The sequence below is a fragment of the Drosophila persimilis genome, unplaced genomic scaffold, assembly GCF_003286085.1.
Source record: "Drosophila persimilis strain 14011-0111.01,24,50 unplaced genomic scaffold, DperRS2 tig00000000-arrow-pilon, whole genome shotgun sequence".
Taxonomy (NCBI): Eukaryota; Metazoa; Arthropoda; class Insecta; order Diptera; family Drosophilidae; genus Drosophila; species Drosophila persimilis.
This window is the reverse complement of record NW_020825288.1, coordinates 24,382,341-24,399,498: the sequence shown is the minus strand read 5'-3', so window position 1 is coordinate 24,399,498 and position 17,158 is coordinate 24,382,341. Positions and strand designations below refer to the sequence as shown.

Genomic DNA, 17,158 nt, shown 5'->3' with positions numbered 1-17,158 from the left:
AATCGACAGTACTCTGTGTGTTTTCTGGGCTCCAACTTGATGCTAATCAGATTTTTTTAATTTATTTCATTAACGAAAAATGCTTGAAATATCTGCCAACAACAACCACACATTCAACAACTACAACAACAACAACCACCACCACACAAACAAAATACAACAAACAACAACAATGCTTACACCACATCCTCCCAAGCAGTCCACCAGCCACGCCACAGCCAGCGGCCACGATGAGCGGGGCAACCTTCTCTGGCAGCAGGAGGCCTCCGAATTCGTGGAGCAGTTCCCCACAGATCCGGTGCGACGCTGTCCGGTGCCGCCGCTGCGCCACTGCCACGCCCATGGGCATGGCCACGCCACGCTAGGCAAACGCAATGCGGATCTGTTTAGCGGGGACCTCGGTATCCCGGAGATCAGCACCCATGTGGGCAGCGTGGTGCACACGTTCGAGACGCTGGCCCTGCAGCGTCGCCTGGCCGAGGCCGAGCAGGAACGGGACCGGGACCGGGATCGGGACAGAGAGCTAAGTAAGTACGAGCCGAATGGCAATGCCAATGGCAATGGCACCACCCAGAGCAAGTACAACCAGCTGAAGCGCCGCTCGCAGGAGATGCGACAGCGCCTCATGCAGCAAATGCACCGCCAGAAGCTGCAGCAGCAAGCACGAACACGGGCACAGTCCCAACCACAAACACAGGCACAGCCACAGCCACAGCCTCAGGCACCATTAACCAACAGCTGCAGCACCCAGACCCTGGCCAACGCCCACCTCAGGCCGCATCGTGCCCGCTCCACGGAGCAGCTGCAGCACCAGTCCACCTTCGAGGACTACCGTAAGAATCTGTTTGGCACGCTGACGCGGCCCAGCAGCGTGGAGGAGGAGCTGCAGGACGAGTCCTTCATCGTGAACGCCGCCTTCGATGAGATATTTGCCCGCTACGACGATGACTCCTCACAAGAGCAGGAGGCAGGTGGCATGACGCTGACCAACACCGATGACCTGTTCGAGGACGAACACATGCTGGTGAGCCTGAGCGAACTGGACGACGATGTGTTTGCCAGCAAGGCGCAGACAGCCTCGACCACACCTACCACGAGTGCAGCGGGGCGCACGCCCAAGCATAGTACTCCCCAACTGAATCTCAACAAATATCCAGCGCCGGCTCCACCACGGTCCCGGACGCTGACCAATCTCTTTGAGCGGCTCAAGTCGGAGCAGCATCAGCGGCTGCAGAAGTATCCCGCCGAGTCGCAGCTCCACCAGGCGGCCGACTTCAATCGTGGTTCCACGCTGAGCAAGTCGTTCGTGCAACAGCTGAAGCGACCCTCGCAAAAGCAGAAGCGGGCGGCCCCCAAGCCGCCGCCCAAGCCCAAATCGCGCTCCCATGTGGCCATCGCCCATGTGACACCACTGCGGCACGCCCTGATCTTCCCCAAGCGCTCCAAGTCATCCAATGAGCTGCTGCTGGACGATCTAAATGTGCAGGCGCGTAAGTATTACCGCAGGACGCCAGAGTTGAGCGCAGCGCTGTAGTGGATCAGGTGTGAGCACAGAGTTATGCACCCATCACGCCTCTTCACCTCTTGTTATCCTTGTTAACGCTCGTGGCTATAATGATTTCCTTACCATCTTCTTTTACCAATTAAATATCCGGCAGAGGCGACGCTTTTGTAGGCTAAGTAATTCCCAAAAACCCAACCCAACCCAACCAAACCAAGCCCCAACCCGACCCGACCCGATCTGACCCTCAATTTTAAATCTGAACCGCAAACCGTATCCCGAACCCCGAACCAGATGTAGGATGAGGATGAAGGAGAGAGCAGCTAACCCGCCGCAAAACCGGAACAAAAAGTATAGCTCGAGAGATGTGAATCGAACGCCGAATCCCAAAGAGCATTGAGCCATAACTTGGAATAGGAAAATCTTGTCAGCACTCGTAACACAACAGGAGAAAAAACTAATTTCGTAAATTAAAAATTAAGTGAATTACATTATTCGAAACCTGCATGAAAATCAAATCAAACGATGACTAACATATATGAATATATACATAACTACTATAGCATACATTAATTATTGTACAAATAGGATCGGATAGAACCGAAATGAAAATCAAATGGGAAGTAATTGTGCTGTCAACCTAAAGCAGGCACTCGAGTTTGTCTCTTTTTCGTTTGTAATTTCATCAATCAGAACCGATTATATACATATATACATTATATGAATATGCATATACAACATATATACATATATATATTTAGCAAAGCATATAACTACGTAATTTGTTGTAACTTGTAGGATAATTACAGAATCAAATCAAAACAAATGTAAAACCAATTACGAGAATGAAACATTACTAAATCTTACCTGCATGCAAATAAACAATTAAAAGAGTAACACAAAAAATGCCGTAAGTTATTTTTAATTAAGTAAAACTGAGGGGTGCCCATGGCACAAGGACACCGGTGCAGCTGGAAGAGGAGTGTGTGTCCAGTTGTGCTCCAGGAATACAAATCTGCGGGTGAATAAGACTGTTTAAAACGCCAAAGTATCTAGAAAGGTAAAGTCCACTCACAAGCAAATGATGCCACCGATTGTCTGGTATTCCTCGAAGATCTTCAACGATTGCTCTGCCTTGAGGCGAAAGCCAGCCTGGCTGTCATAGATACTAACTATTCCGGGCAAACGTAAGGCCTCCAGGTTATCTTGGATTATTAATCCAAACGATTTTAAAATATTGAAAAAGGAAAACCAATCACTGAGATCCTGCACTAAACTAAATAGAAATTCCAGCATTAAAAGACGCCTAAAAACTATCAAATGTCCCTTACCTGGACCAGTTTCAGTCTCTTCTTCGTGGCGCATCATGTGATTTCTAAGCTGAGCCGCTCGCCCGAAGGTTTTCGGGCAAAGCTGGCAGCGATGCAGGCGCTCATTCGAGTGTATTCTCTCGTGGCTGCGCAGCACGCCCAGCTGGCTAAACGTTCGCTGGCAATGATTGCACTTGTAGGGTCGTTCGCCCGTATGGGTGCGAGTGTGCAGCTCCAGCAGATAGACCCTGGAGAACTTGCGCTGGCAGACGGTGCAGGTGTGCGGCTTTTCCTTTGTGTGCTTGGCGGTAATATGGCGCTTCAGATTGCTGGACTCCACGAATCCCTGGCCGCAATAGTTGCAGTGGTGCTGAATCACTTTAAAGTGTCGCTTCTGGTGCGTAACCAGTGCTCCGTTTGTCGTAAAGGTCTGTGGGCAATCATCGCAACAATAAGGTCGCTCCCCGGTGTGCAACCGCAGATGCTCAGCCAGACTGGTGGCCGACTGCAGACACTTGCCGCAGTAAATGCATCTATGCCGTCCGCTTTGGACCACCAATTCTGTGGAGCGATCGGTGCAGCAGCTGTGGCTTTTAAATTCAGCGTTATCCGTGTAGAACTGACCACAGTTTTTACAGTCATAGATGGTTGTAAGAGCATGGAAGTTTTTTAGATGCTTGCGTAGGGTGTGCGCCTGCTGGAAGACCGCACCGCAATTGTCGCAGTTGTAGCTGGCAGAGATAAGCGACTCCTGACCAGCATCCTCTGCTGTCGTCTCCTCCTGCTCCTCAGTTGGCACCTGTTCTGCATAGTCGATGGGATCACATACAATGATTCCCTCTGTCAGGTAGTCCTCCTCCGGCCGAAACACCTCCTGCTCCCCCTGATATTCCTTATTTGACAGACATTCTTTCTCCTCGAGCCTCAGAGCATTTCGTGCAGCGTCTTCTTGTAGTCGTATCTGCGTCTCGGCGCACTTTTTGCGAAACTTGGCCGTGATGAGCAGCTCCTTGGTGCACTCCTGGCACAAATATTTGGGATATTCATCGAGACGTTCCACCTGCAACCAAGGAAACTCATAAGAAATTCAATGGACCACCAAACCGGTCAGTGAAAACTCACTTTGATGTTACCACAACTCTCCAGCAATGAGCTCAAGTCCATTTGAAGCTCTTCCACATTCTCGTAAATGTCCACTAGGAGCTCTTGTTGTTGAAGGCACACCCGACACAGAAATTCACTTAATTGTAGAGTCATATTTGTTGAAATTACATTTTATTTATTTTGTTTGCAGTCATGGTCCTACGCAGTATGGCAAAATTAGTACTTTCCCCAGCTTTTCGATAACAGTATATCACAATTTAAGCGCAACCAATTATCGAAAACAATGAATTCAAATTAAATGTTAGTCCGTTTGCAAGCTGTTTACATAATGTTCCACTTTGAGTGCCATCTGCTGGCGCTCCTGCTCACTGGCAAATGAGTGCTTCACTGCCTCCAGGGTCAGGTCAATGCACTGGTCCCGCGTCACATTAAATGTTTCCACCACCAGCAAAAACTCATTTGTCAGCGACGTGTCGAACACGCCGCTGTCATCTGTGCATACGACTCTGGGGGCATCAGATTCCATTAGCCGCTTCAGATGATGCTCCTCGAAGCTGGAAACAGAGCCCGACTTGACATTGCTCGTGAGGCAGCACTCAATCGGGATGTTTGCCGCCTTCATTTGGGCAAAATCTTCTTCGGTCAAGTAGGTCCCATGTCCACAGCGCGACATACCAAAGGATAGCATCTCCTTGATCTCCGGGGGATTGTCGATTTCCGCACAATGGATGACAAGCTTCAACCCCTCCCTGCGTGCCAAGTCCAGCACACCACAGAAGTCAGTGAATTTCCCTTTGGTTGGGATCCCGCTCAGATCAATGCCCACCACCAGGTCTGGATCGGTTTTTGCAAGCTCCAGAGCCAACGCCACAGTCTCTTCGGCCACCGCCACAGGCTCGGATCGATTGATAGACGGCAAAAGCTTCACCAGAATGTTGGGGTATTTTTTGCGGCTCCTTTTGATCGTGTCTAGCACAATGCGCAGATAGTCGCGACGCAGGTAGTTTTTGTTGGCCTTAGGCGTGGTGCGCAGCTCCAGATACTGAATGTTATCATTGGCAAAGTCGCGTATGACCAGCTCCGTAGCATACTGCAGTCCCGCGGCTGTTGAGGTCAGCTCATGCACAAAGGCAAACTTTTCGAAGCATTTGTCCAGATTTGAATCCTTTTCAAAATTAACAAAGCGCGCACACAGATGCGAGAACTCCTCCGAGGTGTTGCCATAAACCTTCTCGGCCAGATCCCGCAGGCTATTGGTGTTTAGTGAACCATTCAGGTGTGCGTGTAGTTCCACTTTGGGCATTTCTTTCAAAAACTTCCACATTTTGCAATAACAATGGAAAATAAACGTAGGTTGGATGCTCACATTGATGGCGCGCTATGACAAAATTGGTGCTTTATCGAAAACAGCTGCGCAAATATTCGATAGATATTTTTTGACGTGGCCTGGTAACCCTAGGAGGGAAAACTGCAAAAATATAGATTTTTCCTTTTTGGTAATTTTGCGTGTTTGCGGATTCTGACCATGTCCGAAGCCCACTTGGAAGCTCCACCGTCCGTGCGTCTCACCAACGATGACTTCCGTAAGCTGCTGGCTACGCCACGGGCCCCGCCTCCCGGATCCAGCACGGGAAGTGCGGGAGGCTCCTTGGCCACAGCTACCTTTGCCACGCCCTCAGTGGCGGGCGACAAGAAGAAAACACAAAGCAGCAGCGAGCGAAACGACCTGAGGCGGAAAAAGAAGAACTTCTATGCGGCCCTCAAGAAGCAGGAGGATGTCAAGTTGCTGGAGTTGTCGGAGAAATACAGGGACCGGGCGCGCGAGCGTCGTGACAATGCCAATCCGGACTACACGACCGCCAGCACACCCGGCCATGGAGGGAGTACCAATGCCTACCGTGCCGTAGCCCCCGACATGAAATCGGGTATCGATGCCGCCGAGCGGAGACGCCGCATCATCCAGGAGTCCAAGTTCTTGGGCGGTGATATACAGCATACTCACTTGGTGAAGGGTCTCGACTACGCCCTGCTGCAGAAAGTGCGCTCCGAGCTTCACTCAAAGGAAACCGAGGAGGAGGAAATCGCTGCCGCCTTGGCCAGGGAGAAATTGGCGGAGGCAGCCGCTGCCGCCGAGCAGCTGGAGGCGGAGCGCAGGGAGTCGGAGGACATAAACGCCATCAATGGCTCGTTGGCGCGCAACATCTACAATCTCGTGCAGGCGCGTCGCTCCAAGGAGGTGCCCCGAAACGAGCTCTTTGCGCCCGGTCGTATGGCCTATGTCATCGATCTGGACGACGAGCTGGGCGAGACGGATATACCCACAACGCTGAAGCGATCCAAGTTCGAGGTGCCGGCGTCGCGAGAGGACATTGCCACGCTCACCACCAACGACATTGTAATCAACAAGCTGTCCCAGATCCTCAGTTACCTGCGAGCCGGCGGTCGCAACAAGAAGAACAAGAAGCGTGACAAGGACAAGCCCCTCTTCTACGAGAAAGATATGGAGAGCGTGCGCACCCAACCGGGCATCAGCAGTGCAGGTGCCAGTGCCAACCCAAAGGGAGGCAAGCCCGCTGCTCCTCTGGGGGACAGCATCTATGACGATGTGGGTGACTATCAGCCGACAGCCAAGTCTCGTGGGGATCGGCACGCCCGCCCTGGCGGTCCGGACGCAGCCAGCAAGCCTGCTGCCGGACAGAACTCGTACTTTGGCGATGCCCCGCCGGAGGCCGTGGAACCGGTCATAACCAGCATACCGCCACCCCCGAAGATATCCAAGGCAATGGCCTCGCGATTCGCAAACGAACCAGAAGGCTATGCCGAGTGCTATCCGGGCCTGGAGGAGATGAACGACGCCATCGACGACTCGGACGATGAGGTGGACTACACGAAGATGGATCTGGGCAACAAGAAGGGTCCTATCGGCCGCTGGGACTTTGACACGCAGGAGGAGTACTCTGACTACATGAGCACCAAGGAGGCCTTGCCCAAGGCTGCCTTCCAGTATGGCGTCAAGATGCAGGATGGCCGCAAGACGCGCAAAAACAAGACGGAAAAGAACGAGAAGGCTGAACTGGATCGGGAGTGGCAGAAGATTCAGGTGCGGCTTTGCTTGGACATCCCCCAATGGCAATTCCTTGTAACTTTATATTTTGTTCATATTTCAGACCATCATACAAAAGCGTAAAATGCCCAAAGACCGAGATGGTGGTGGCGGTGGCGGACGCGACGGAGGCGATGAACCCGAATACAAATCGGCCAAGTACTAGGAGATTGCTGGAAGCTGCGAACTTTTTCGGCTCCACTTTTACAAATACGATAGATCCGTTGTTTGATTCCAATTTTGGATAATTCTAAATGGCATGCGATGCCAGTCGAACAGAGATACGATTGATAATTCTTGAAACATTATTCTATATTTTTAATATAATGCTGTAAAACTTTAAAGATAAGTATGTGTGTGTGTTTTTTTAGCCACAGTTTTATCACTAATTTAACTGCTACGGGGAGGCGGATTGGGATTTGGGTATCATTGGCAGGGCAGAAAGGACTTATCCACTATGTGCGATATTAGCGCTTGAAAAGAGGGACGCGAAAATACGACAAATCGTTTGGAATCGGTTGGCATCAACGTGAATAAGGCAGATATACGTATATGTACGTATATGGAGAACGGGACTAAATCAATTGCTTTCACTCTTAAGCAGTGCCTCCACAGCAGGGCATTCGATGATAATTCGGGTGTGGACAGCCAATCAGATAGAAACATTTATATTCCATGTAGGATGGACCCCATCTTTATGTGTAGTTCTGAAACGTAGTAGGACCCCCTCTCTCTCCAACTCCCTCTCTCTACTTTCTAAGCTAGACAAAGCCGTGTGTGCTGTTCTCTTGCTTGCTCTAGATCTAGTTCTAGACATGCCTTAATTATATGACACTGATTAAATGTATTTACCGTCATGGGGGAATGCTAATATTAATCACTACGCTATGTCAAAACTGTGAGTTGTGTGTGGGTGTGCGTTCGATCGGAAACTGAGAGGAGGATTGATTGGTCTACTGATCGTTGGGAATACATACGGAATACGTATATAGGAAACGAGAGTGTAAAGGAGAAGAGGCTGTAAGCAAACGTACGAGAGAACTCTGATCCCCCGGAACCTGCTGACTAGCTTGCACATATTCGGGTACATACATATATCGTAGTATCTATATAATAAATACATTATGCAAAAGGGCACGCTCGCGGCTCTCTTTGGCATTCCCTTTTGTGGCGTGTCGGGAGTGTGGAAGATGAGGATCGGGAAGTGGGGATCTAGTGCAGGGTCTAATGTGTATATTTGTATATATATCTAATGTATAACATTAAATTGTAGGTTTTTTGGGCTGTCTTATTCCTATGTTTCTATATTTCCTGTCCCTGCGAGTCCTTTTAGTCATGCCAACTGCTGCCGAGGGACACAGACCGCACAGAGGTCGAGAGCCGCCTGCTCTCCACCAGCTTCACATCCTTCACACACAGATCGTGCTTGGAGTTGCTCGCAAAGCGTATCACCGACTGTGTGCTCACCTGGGGCACATGTCGCAAATCCAGCCAGATGAGGCTCTCGCACTTGGACAAATGTTCCAGCGCGTTCTCGGAGACGAGGCGGCAGGCGCTCAGATTGAGCTCCGACAGGCGGGCAATGGCCGTGTTGGAGGTGCCTATCTGGGCCACGCCGGCGTCGGTGATGCGCTGGCAGGAGGAGAGATCCAGGTGCTTGAGATATGGCAGCGACTGCGTGATGTAGCGCACGGCCACGTCTGAGATGTCTGTGCCGGCCAGCTTGAGGATCTTGAGATCACGCAGTCTCGTCTTCGAGTCACTTAGGCCGGGCCGCGAGTCCTTAGGCGGGGAGAGTATGTCCCGGACGGCGGCATCGTTCAGACCCCGCACAAAGCTCAGGTCGAGCGTCTGGAGGGGCGGACATAGGCAGGTGTGGAGGGCCAGCACTGCCTGGATGGGACAGTTCTGCAGCGAGAGATTCTTGAGAGCTGGGAGGCGGGCAACCAGCCATGCCAGCTGCCGCTTGGCTATCTGCGTCCAGTCAAGGATGAGGTGTTCCGGCTGCCTCCGCACAATGGCCGTCAGCAGGGACGCGGACATCTTGTGCGCCGAGCAGTTCATGCTCTTCCATAGATCGGGATCGACGGCAGCCGTCGACCACACCTTGCACACCGAGCAGCAGGTGACTAGAGTTTCGGGCGGCAGATACCTGAAGATGATCTTCAGCACGGTGGGGTCCAGGGCCAGGGAGCTGCTATGATGCAGACTGTTGATGCCATTGGAGCCGCTCGTGCCGCTGCCATTGGCACCGCGCTCCCCGCCAGAGCCGACGCCTCCCCCGCCGCTTTGGCCTGTTCCATTGCTAATGCCATTGCTGCCGCCTCCTCCGCCGCTGGCATTGTTCCCGGACGAACTGCTGGATGCTGCCGGCCGTACCACAAACTGCGGCTTCTTGAGCACTCGATTCGAGTTGTTGAGCATCTGCTGGGCCAACTGTGACCGTATCGAGTTCTTCTTACGAGAGCCACCTCCGCCTCCGCCGCCACTGCCGCCACTCCACTGATTGCCACCACTGCCCCCGCCACTAGCTGTCGCCACTCCTCCTCCTCCGCCTGCCGCTGCACCATCAATGGATGAGTTGCATGGGGCATCGTTGCTCTCTTGCATGCTGCTGCTCACGCTCGTCCCATCGTCGCTCTTGCGCCGCTTCACCTTGTCCCCCCCCACCGCATTCGGTGATATCCCCGGGGAGGGAGTGTCGCAGCTGTTGTTCCGATCGGTCTTCACCTCCAGCTGATGGTGCCGCTTCATGCCATGCTTCCAGTGGGTCACATGGCCACCCGCCGATCCAGACTCCATCTCCGATTCGCTGGTGAACACGAAGTCCGTATACTGTCCGACGGGTGGCGGCAGCAAGCTGCTCGTGCCCTCATGGCCTGTTGGTTCGCCGCCAGGGCCATGGGAAACGGAGACGCGACGCACCTCGGAGGATTTCAGACGAGCCCGGAAATGCCGCGGCTGTGGGGAACGAATAGGAGATTGACATTAGTTTTGCTTAAGGAAACGCTCAAATATATGTACGTTACCTTGTAGTCATAGTTCTTGCCGGATCGACAGCAGCTGGGACACTCCCAGCTATTGGGCAGATCCTCGTTGACTATGCCCTTAGCATCGGCTGCATCCTCGGTGCCGTCTAGCTGCGACAACGCACAATCGGGATGGGCTATCTCGTAGCAAACGGAGCACTCCATCAGAGCTGAGGGACCGTCCACGGTGGCTAGTTGCTTGGTCTGCGGCGACACGGGGGTCTGTCGCCATCCATCCAAATGACAGTAGACACACTGCGCGGTCACTGGAAGCATGGGCGACAGGCACTGGCGCATCATGCACGTCTGCTTGGCCCGTCCCGGTCCACCGAACTTGACCATGTCCATGCAGAAGGGGCAGGTGCCGCAATCGGAGCGCTGACAGGCGGCACAGTTCTTGCAGCGCGTGCGGCGTCGCCTCGGCTGCCCGGTGCCCGTCAGATGGGGCGATAGCTTGGCCCCATCCCCGGGCGAGGCACAGTTGTTGTCCAGGGATGCCGCCTCACTGCTGTTCAAATTATTATAATTGGAGCACGTGGCAATCACACTGATGGCATTGCCTGTGACTGCCCCTCCCCCACCCCCAGTGGGTAGACTGTTGTTGTTTGCTGCAGTTCCTCCAGCGGATGGTCCTCCTCCTGCTCCACTGGTGGTGCTGGTGCTGGTCGCTGCCGCTGCCACTGCATTTGCCAGATGCATTTTCTTGGGCGGGCGGTACTTTAGTGTATCCGTGGGCAGGACAAAGGTGGCCTCTGCTAAAAACAGGAGATAGTAATGTGAGCCACAAGGAATATCGTGATCGAGAACCCACCTGGTTGTGCTGGTCCGCCCTGGCCAGTGGCTCCTGCGCCATTCTCCAGTTGCTCCTTTTTCAGGACTCCGTTGCTGTACTCAATGCCAGCTACAACGGCACCGGAGGCAGCCACTGCGCCATCCCTGCCCGCCTCCAGCTGCTGCTGTTCGCGGATTACCTCGGCATTTTTTCGGACAATCTCCTGTTTGATCTCCTGCTTGACCCTTGTGCGGTCGTACAGGTGAAAGCCTGCCTGCTCCTCGGAGGCCGTTCTCAGCACGGACATGCCCGTGACGGCCTGATCCTGCTGGTCCTTGCAGTGCCGCTCCACCAGTGTGCGCACATCCTTGATGAGGGCCACGGGATCGAGCACAAGACTGGGCACATTCTTCTTCTGCGGCGGCAGATCGTACAGATACATGACGATCTCCTTGAGCCCGAACAGCTCGTAGTGCGTGAGATGGATGTGCGGGCGAGCGGCCATCTCTGCCTCGCTGGCCGACGGCTCCCCCTCGAGGTGCGAGTGGCCGAGCAGCGTGTAGACATAGCGAGCGAGGACATACCAGAGCATTTCGGTGAAGAAGGGGTAGCGAAACTTCTGCGGCACCTTTGTAATGTCCTCGACGGTGGCCGTCCTCAGCTGCTTCACGATACCGAACGAGTGCAGGAAGTTGCCCCCAAAGACCAGCGACTGGGTGGGTGTGTAGACGGCATGGATCCAGCCGGTGGGTATGAAGAAGGTGTTCCCGGCCGTCAGATAGACGCGGGCGCACTTCTCCACGGTGTCGCCGAAGAAGATGTCCGCCTGCTTGCCGGACAGCACCCACTTCTCGTAGAGCTGCAGGTTGCGATCGGTGGGCGGTATCAGCCAGAAGACCTTGCTGCCCTTGAGGATGTGATACCAGACGGAGGTGCCGCCAAAGTCAATGTGAAAGTCAGTGTAGCAGTTCTTCACCGACATCAGGCAGTACTTCTGCACCTTGGGGTACATCATGCCGCCGAGCAGATTGGTGCCCTCCTTCTGGGCATCCTTCAGCTGTTTGGGCCATACTACATCCACCCAGTCGATCTGGCGCACAATCTCTGGGCTCTGCACAAAGCGATCCAGTCGCGTGTGCGAGAACTCCAGCGAAATCACGTTCAGCAATCGATCCTTTTGCGGGCACTCGTAGTACTGCTGCCACTCCTTCATCGTCATCTGGAGGTTCTTCTGTGTGTTCACATCCATCACGTCCAGCAGACGACGCGATCCCACGCACAGCCGCACATCGCCCACGGTAAACTCTTGCGGATCGGGCATGCGGAGACCCAACCCGTTCTTTTCTCTAAAGAGTAAGGGTATGTTGAAGCCATGTTGCTGTAGGAATCTGAAAAGGGGTTTTGGGGGAGGGTGAAGAATGGAAAATTAGCTTACTCTGTGCTGCCGCCGCCTATTCGCTTTGCTATTCGTTAATTTCTGTATCACATAACGTTCAATCTCCCTCGTTTGCTTTCGCTAAGTACGGCTGATCGATGATCAAGCCGTAAACAATAATTGATATACTTACGCGACGGTTAAATCGCAGCCGCGCATCTCCCGCACCATCCCTGACTGCGCAAACTTTGAAGATTCGAGCTTCTCGGCAACACTGAAGCCGCGCGCCCCCTCACCATCATCATCGCCCAACGACCATTCGTCGAGGTAGAGCTTCCGCTGCTTGCGCTCGCGCTGTAAGAGACAAGAGACAAGAGAGAGAGATAGAGATAGAGAGATAGAGGGGATAAGACAACAACATTATTGAATGCAAAGCAAAAACCGAACCGGAGCGCAGCGATAAATGCCTATAAATATACTCCACTCCCCACAGAGGGCGGCGGCACCGCTCGCTTCTCTGCTGACGCCATCAAAAAATGATTCACAAGTGAATGCCTCTCTTCACCACACCGTATCGAGTGGGACACTCTCTCGTCTCTCTCTATTTCTGCCATCCCATCGGCCCGCGCCATCACTTTCTCCGAGTGCTGCTCTGCTCGGCTCTGCTCTTCTCTGCTGCTGCCGCCAACACCTCCACCGCTGTGCTGCCTTTGCTCTGCTCTGCTCAGCGTATATAAAAGCTTATGGGGCTCGTCATTTCGTTTTCATTGGGCTGGCTGGGGCCATGGACGACGCATCATGGGGCCTTCGGCTTCGAGTTTTCCTTAACCACATTCTCGTTGGGGCCGCTCGCTCGTTCGTGTTTTCTGGCAATTTCCGTGCGGCACTTGGCAAAGGGCAATGGGAATCGTGTTGTGTTGTCCGGGGATGCAGGCAGGCCTGAAAGCCCGCCCCAGCTATAGCTCCATCTCCTGTTGCTGTCTCTCTTCTGTGCGCATGCACTTTGCATATGCAACACACATACACACACACACACACACACACACACACACACACACACACACAAACGCGCACACATATTATTATACAGAACTGCATTTGTGGTGATGCAGCGTCGCCGGGAAGCAGCACGACTGTTGCTCCAAAGGAAAAGCAGAGGCAGAGGCAGCAACAACAACAATATGTCTCCTGCTTTGCTTTGCGTTTATTTTGGCCGCCGCCGTGGAGAGTATTTGGGGAGCGGGTGGGGAAGCGCAATGAAAAATCTATAAAACATGGATGCGGCTCTGCCCTCGTTTGCACGAGTATTCGTTTGTGAGTTAATGTGTGTGTGTGTCTGGTATATCCTTTTTGAGCAGCTTGCCACACACTGGAAACTTGTTTGGCATGTTCTAAATGATTTTTTTTGTGTTAGTGGCTTTTCATTGTGGTTGCTGTTGCTGCTACTACTTCTGGCCGAAAAGCTTGTTTTGGTGTCCGGCATCAGGTACATCTGTATGTCTTCGTATGTTTGTGTGCGTGTGTGCGTATGTGCGTATGTGCGTATGTGGATGAAAGAAACCAAAATCCAAATCCAGTCAAGTGGTTTCATGGTGGCGTCACTCACTCCCCCACCGCCCTCCCGTCCCATCAATTGGTTTGGCCCACCTGGGGGCCCTAATGTATTCTATTTAGGTGCTAATTGCGGACCCTTATCTGCTGCCATGTGCTTTGCTCCCCTCTGGGGGTTAGTCATGCTCTATGCCTGCTGTGCTCTGCTCTACTCTGCTCTGCCCTGCTCTATACATTTTTAATGGGGCGTACATTGCGTTCCGCACTTAAATATTCATAGAGATAAAGACAACGACAGAGGGAAGGCAGTGGCATACATAGGATCTCTTTCTTGCGACAAGTGCGGTGTCGCGGTGTCGAGGTGCCGAGGGCAACAGCTGTTACTCTGATCCAATTTCGGTTCGGTTGCTAATCAGAGTCTCTTTCGACTATAAGATATCAAATCGGTTATCGGCTTCTGCCCAGAGCAGTGTCAACGTCAGCATTACTTCAGACCCCCTTCACATCACACGCTGGCGTGTATGTAAATATGTTGGGGCAAGAAGAACAACAACAATGCCCTGTTATCTACGATACGAAATAGAAACCGAAGAAACACACCACACTGTGCTCTCACATACAGACACACACACAAATCACACCACATCACCGTAGGAAAGTCAAAGGCATAGCAAAACGAAAACGAAATGCCAAGCCAGAATAGGCCTCCCATTAGCCGATGATTGAGATACTCTCACAAATCATACAAACATTCGATATTAAATTGATTCGAGAATTGATTAATAGAGCAAAGCAGATGAGGGGTCAACAATTATTTTTTTCATTGCACTGAAACTTTGCGACAAAGTCCACATAACCTCTGAAAGGGTAGAGAAGAGAATAACAAGCACCAGCCAGCCAGACCCCAACAAGATGAAGAAGAAGAAGAGGTGGAGAGGAGAATAACAAACAGCAAATATGGCAAATAAAGCTCATTGCTTTTGGTCATGAGGCATCAGTTGAGCTCCAATGCTCAACGGGAGCGAGAGCGAGATGGAGGAGGAGGGAGAGGGAGAATGGGTAGACCGAAGACCGAAGAGAGTGAGCATGCAATTTATTTATATAGATTAATGATGAGTTTTACGTTTGTTTCCACAACTAATGATCATCTTGCGGCACCGGGGGCCTTATCAATAATTGCTATAGGTTGTTGCTTTTTTATTTATCAGTTTATTGATAGATGGGGGAAATGGGAAAATTGAGCAGTGGGACACTGACAGACGGGGTACTCACCAATTGACGGCGCTGAACACCTTTCGGATTGGTACTGGGATTACCATTGCCGCCGCCGCCGCCGCCTCCGCTGCTGTTGCCATTGTTGTTGCTTTTGGCTGGCGACGACCCCGTTTCGACGGCGGTGGACATCGCCACGGAAATCGTTTATAGAAAACGTTACTTCACTAGCAGCACAGCACACCGATACCGATTTCCGATTCGGATATATGTATAACAAACGGTTCCACTCCGACGAATTAATGTGTAATTGTTTTTTTTGTTTTGCCTCTCTCTTGCTCTTGCTCTATCTAATCCCGTGCTGAACTGCAAAATGTACGGAAAATCAGAAGATGCGTCAGCATTTAGTATCGTTCTCATGCAGATTGCAATCTGCCTGCTTCTGCTGCTGCTGCTACTGCTGTCACTTGTCTTTCGCCCCAAAGAGCGCACTAACAAACTAATTACGTTTATTACTTCATACAAATTGAACGGAGGGGGGCACAGTCACAGAAACACAGACACACAGAAAATAGCGACGTTACATTACACTGAACAGAGCGCACCGGAGCAGCCTGCTCACTCCCACACACCGACGAAACTGAAGAAACGAACGGAACAAATAGCGTGCAGAGCTAGGTCGGGCCCCAACGAGCGAAACTCAACACACTTGGGGCTCTGCTGCTGGGCCCCAGCAAGCTATAATCATGTGAGGTGAGAGCACTCTCAGACCGACTATGAGCACACAAGCCGTGAGAATATGCCTCACCCCATATGAACATCACTTGCTGGGCCCCAAAACCGGGTGAGGAAATCCACCACAACGCCGCCTCGCCTGCTTCTACTTCTGTCCCGACAGTGGCTCGCCTGCCAAGGGGTTGCCGAATCCCACGTGTGCGACAGCCCAGAGCTACGCCTCTGTTCCGCGGGTCACCGAGAAGATAAAACAAAACCCAACCGTGGTGACTGTCGCTCTCAGTCGCAGCGCAGCGGCTACCTGCGCCCGGGATGTGGATATGTGGATATGATGCCCCTGCCCGCGTGTCTGTGTGTGCGCTGAATGCATTTAACGTGATGTTTCTGCCATCCAAAACGCTGCCAAGTGTAGCGCTACACTTATCACCGGGCTGCACACCTTGGGGCTCCACGTATCCCCGTCACTGCGGAGCAAGCACTTTCCCATGAACTTGTAATAGGAATGGAATTCTAAATTTGCACTTTGGTTGCGTATCTAGTTTTTGTCAGATTTTTTCGAGTCTGTATTGGTGGTGGGTCTGCTCTGCCCCTCTTCACCAGATTGCTTTTGTTCTGTTCCGTAAGCGTCACCACGAAGCCGCTTCAGTTATTGCCTCTCGTCGTCTTCCGCTCCACTCATTTTCAAAATTACAATTTTTTCGCTTACGCCGTGAAATACATTTTAATTATAATTAATACATATTGACACAAAACAAAAGCATTAGCTCACGCACACCAACAAAAAACACGCGTATGATCGCGCAAAAACTACAATTAATTTTGTTAACTATTTCTGCAGTCCAGATGAAAATCGTTCGTACTTGTAAATTATTTTTCGAGAGCAGCGGTTTTTTCGCCTTTTTTATTCACGACGATGTTCCGCGCACACGAACCGCACAGCTCAAAAATTTCCTCGTCTTTGAGTAATATTCCGTCGAATATAGAACCCTTAGCACAGTTTGTTGTTGAATTTTAATATTCCGTTCAATAATTCTGGCTAACTAAAACGCTTAGTTCTGCCCACATAATTTTACGCCATTGATTAATGTATTTTCTACTTAACTGGCTAGTTTTTAGTCCTTGCTTTTATTGTATTTTTACGAAAACAAGGTTTAAACAAAATAGTTCAACAATAAAAACAGTCGCAATGTTGCTGGTATTTTAATACTCATAATGCGCGCATAGACTTTTGTATACCCTATTTCGTTCATTTCATATGAAGATGATATGTAATTTATAAAGACCTTTTCCCAAATTTATTTTCTTTAGACATATTCAAGTGCATTATTAGTATCTTGTATATATTTATCTCGATCCTGATACCTATGGAGCCTGGGATGACAAACATTTTCTAACTCTATAACATTCTTTCCCCTAGGGTATGAGAATTAGTGTTGCCGGTAATCATTGTTGTCAACCGGTTATTC

At 51.3% G+C, this 17,158-nt stretch overlaps 5 protein-coding genes across 8 annotated transcripts in view; 2 read left to right on the top strand and 3 right to left on the bottom strand.

The window, feature by feature from the left end:
• LOC6591570 overlaps nucleotides 1-2,234 on the top strand; it is a 77,784-nt gene extending 75,550 nt beyond the window's left edge. Inside the window, exon 15 of the mRNA XM_026991415.1 lies at nucleotides 200-2,234. Within this exon, the coding sequence (XP_026847216.1) occupies nucleotides 200-1,534 (1,335 nt within the window). The 3' untranslated portion in view covers nucleotides 1,535-2,234. The remainder of the gene's footprint in view (nucleotides 1-199) is intronic.
• Nucleotides 2,235-2,407: 173 nt separating this feature from the next.
• LOC6591568 (zinc finger protein 141) lies at nucleotides 2,408-4,070 on the bottom strand. Its single transcript, XM_026988751.1, has 4 exons — nucleotides 3,934-4,070; nucleotides 2,833-3,871; nucleotides 2,577-2,777; nucleotides 2,408-2,516 (listed from the first exon to the last, which is right to left on the bottom strand). The coding sequence occupies exons 1-3, from the start codon at nucleotides 4,066-4,068 to the stop codon at nucleotides 2,773-2,775; spliced, it is 1,179 nt and encodes a 392-aa protein (XP_026844552.1). The 5' UTR covers nucleotides 4,069-4,070; the 3' UTR covers nucleotides 2,408-2,516; nucleotides 2,577-2,772.
• LOC6591567 (adenosine deaminase-like protein) lies at nucleotides 4,070-5,260 on the bottom strand. The gene has a single exon (XM_002017360.2). The coding sequence runs from the start codon at nucleotides 5,237-5,239 to the stop codon at nucleotides 4,217-4,219; it is 1,023 nt and encodes a 340-aa protein (XP_002017396.1). The 5' UTR covers nucleotides 5,240-5,260; the 3' UTR covers nucleotides 4,070-4,216.
• Nucleotides 5,261-5,381: 121 nt separating this feature from the next.
• LOC6591795 (protein Red) lies at nucleotides 5,382-7,367 on the top strand. The gene is made up of 2 exons (XM_002017359.2): nucleotides 5,382-7,015; nucleotides 7,083-7,367. Exons 1-2 carry the CDS (start codon nucleotides 5,441-5,443, stop codon nucleotides 7,182-7,184), a joined length of 1,677 nt encoding a protein of 558 aa, XP_002017395.1. The 5' UTR covers nucleotides 5,382-5,440; the 3' UTR covers nucleotides 7,185-7,367.
• Nucleotides 7,313-16,630, bottom strand: LOC6591794 (jmjC domain-containing histone demethylation protein 1). Of its 4 annotated transcripts, none has more exons than XM_026984253.1 (6): nucleotides 16,553-16,630; nucleotides 15,018-15,323; nucleotides 12,388-12,548; nucleotides 10,859-12,207; nucleotides 10,048-10,802; nucleotides 7,313-9,979 (listed from the first exon to the last, which is right to left on the bottom strand). In XM_026984253.1, exons 2-6 carry the CDS (start codon nucleotides 15,147-15,149, stop codon nucleotides 8,348-8,350), a joined length of 4,029 nt encoding a protein of 1,342 aa, XP_026840054.1. In that variant the 5' UTR covers nucleotides 15,150-15,323; nucleotides 16,553-16,630; the 3' UTR covers nucleotides 7,313-8,347. The 4 variants fall into 4 exon arrangements, with proteins under 4 accessions (XP_026840054.1, XP_026840055.1, XP_026840053.1 ...); XM_026984254.1 differs by lacking the exon at nucleotides 16,553-16,630 and adding an exon at nucleotides 16,466-16,513; XM_026984252.1 differs by lacking the exon at nucleotides 16,553-16,630 and having other exon boundaries at nucleotides 15,018-15,516.
• Between the last annotated feature and the right edge of the window lie 528 nt (nucleotides 16,631-17,158).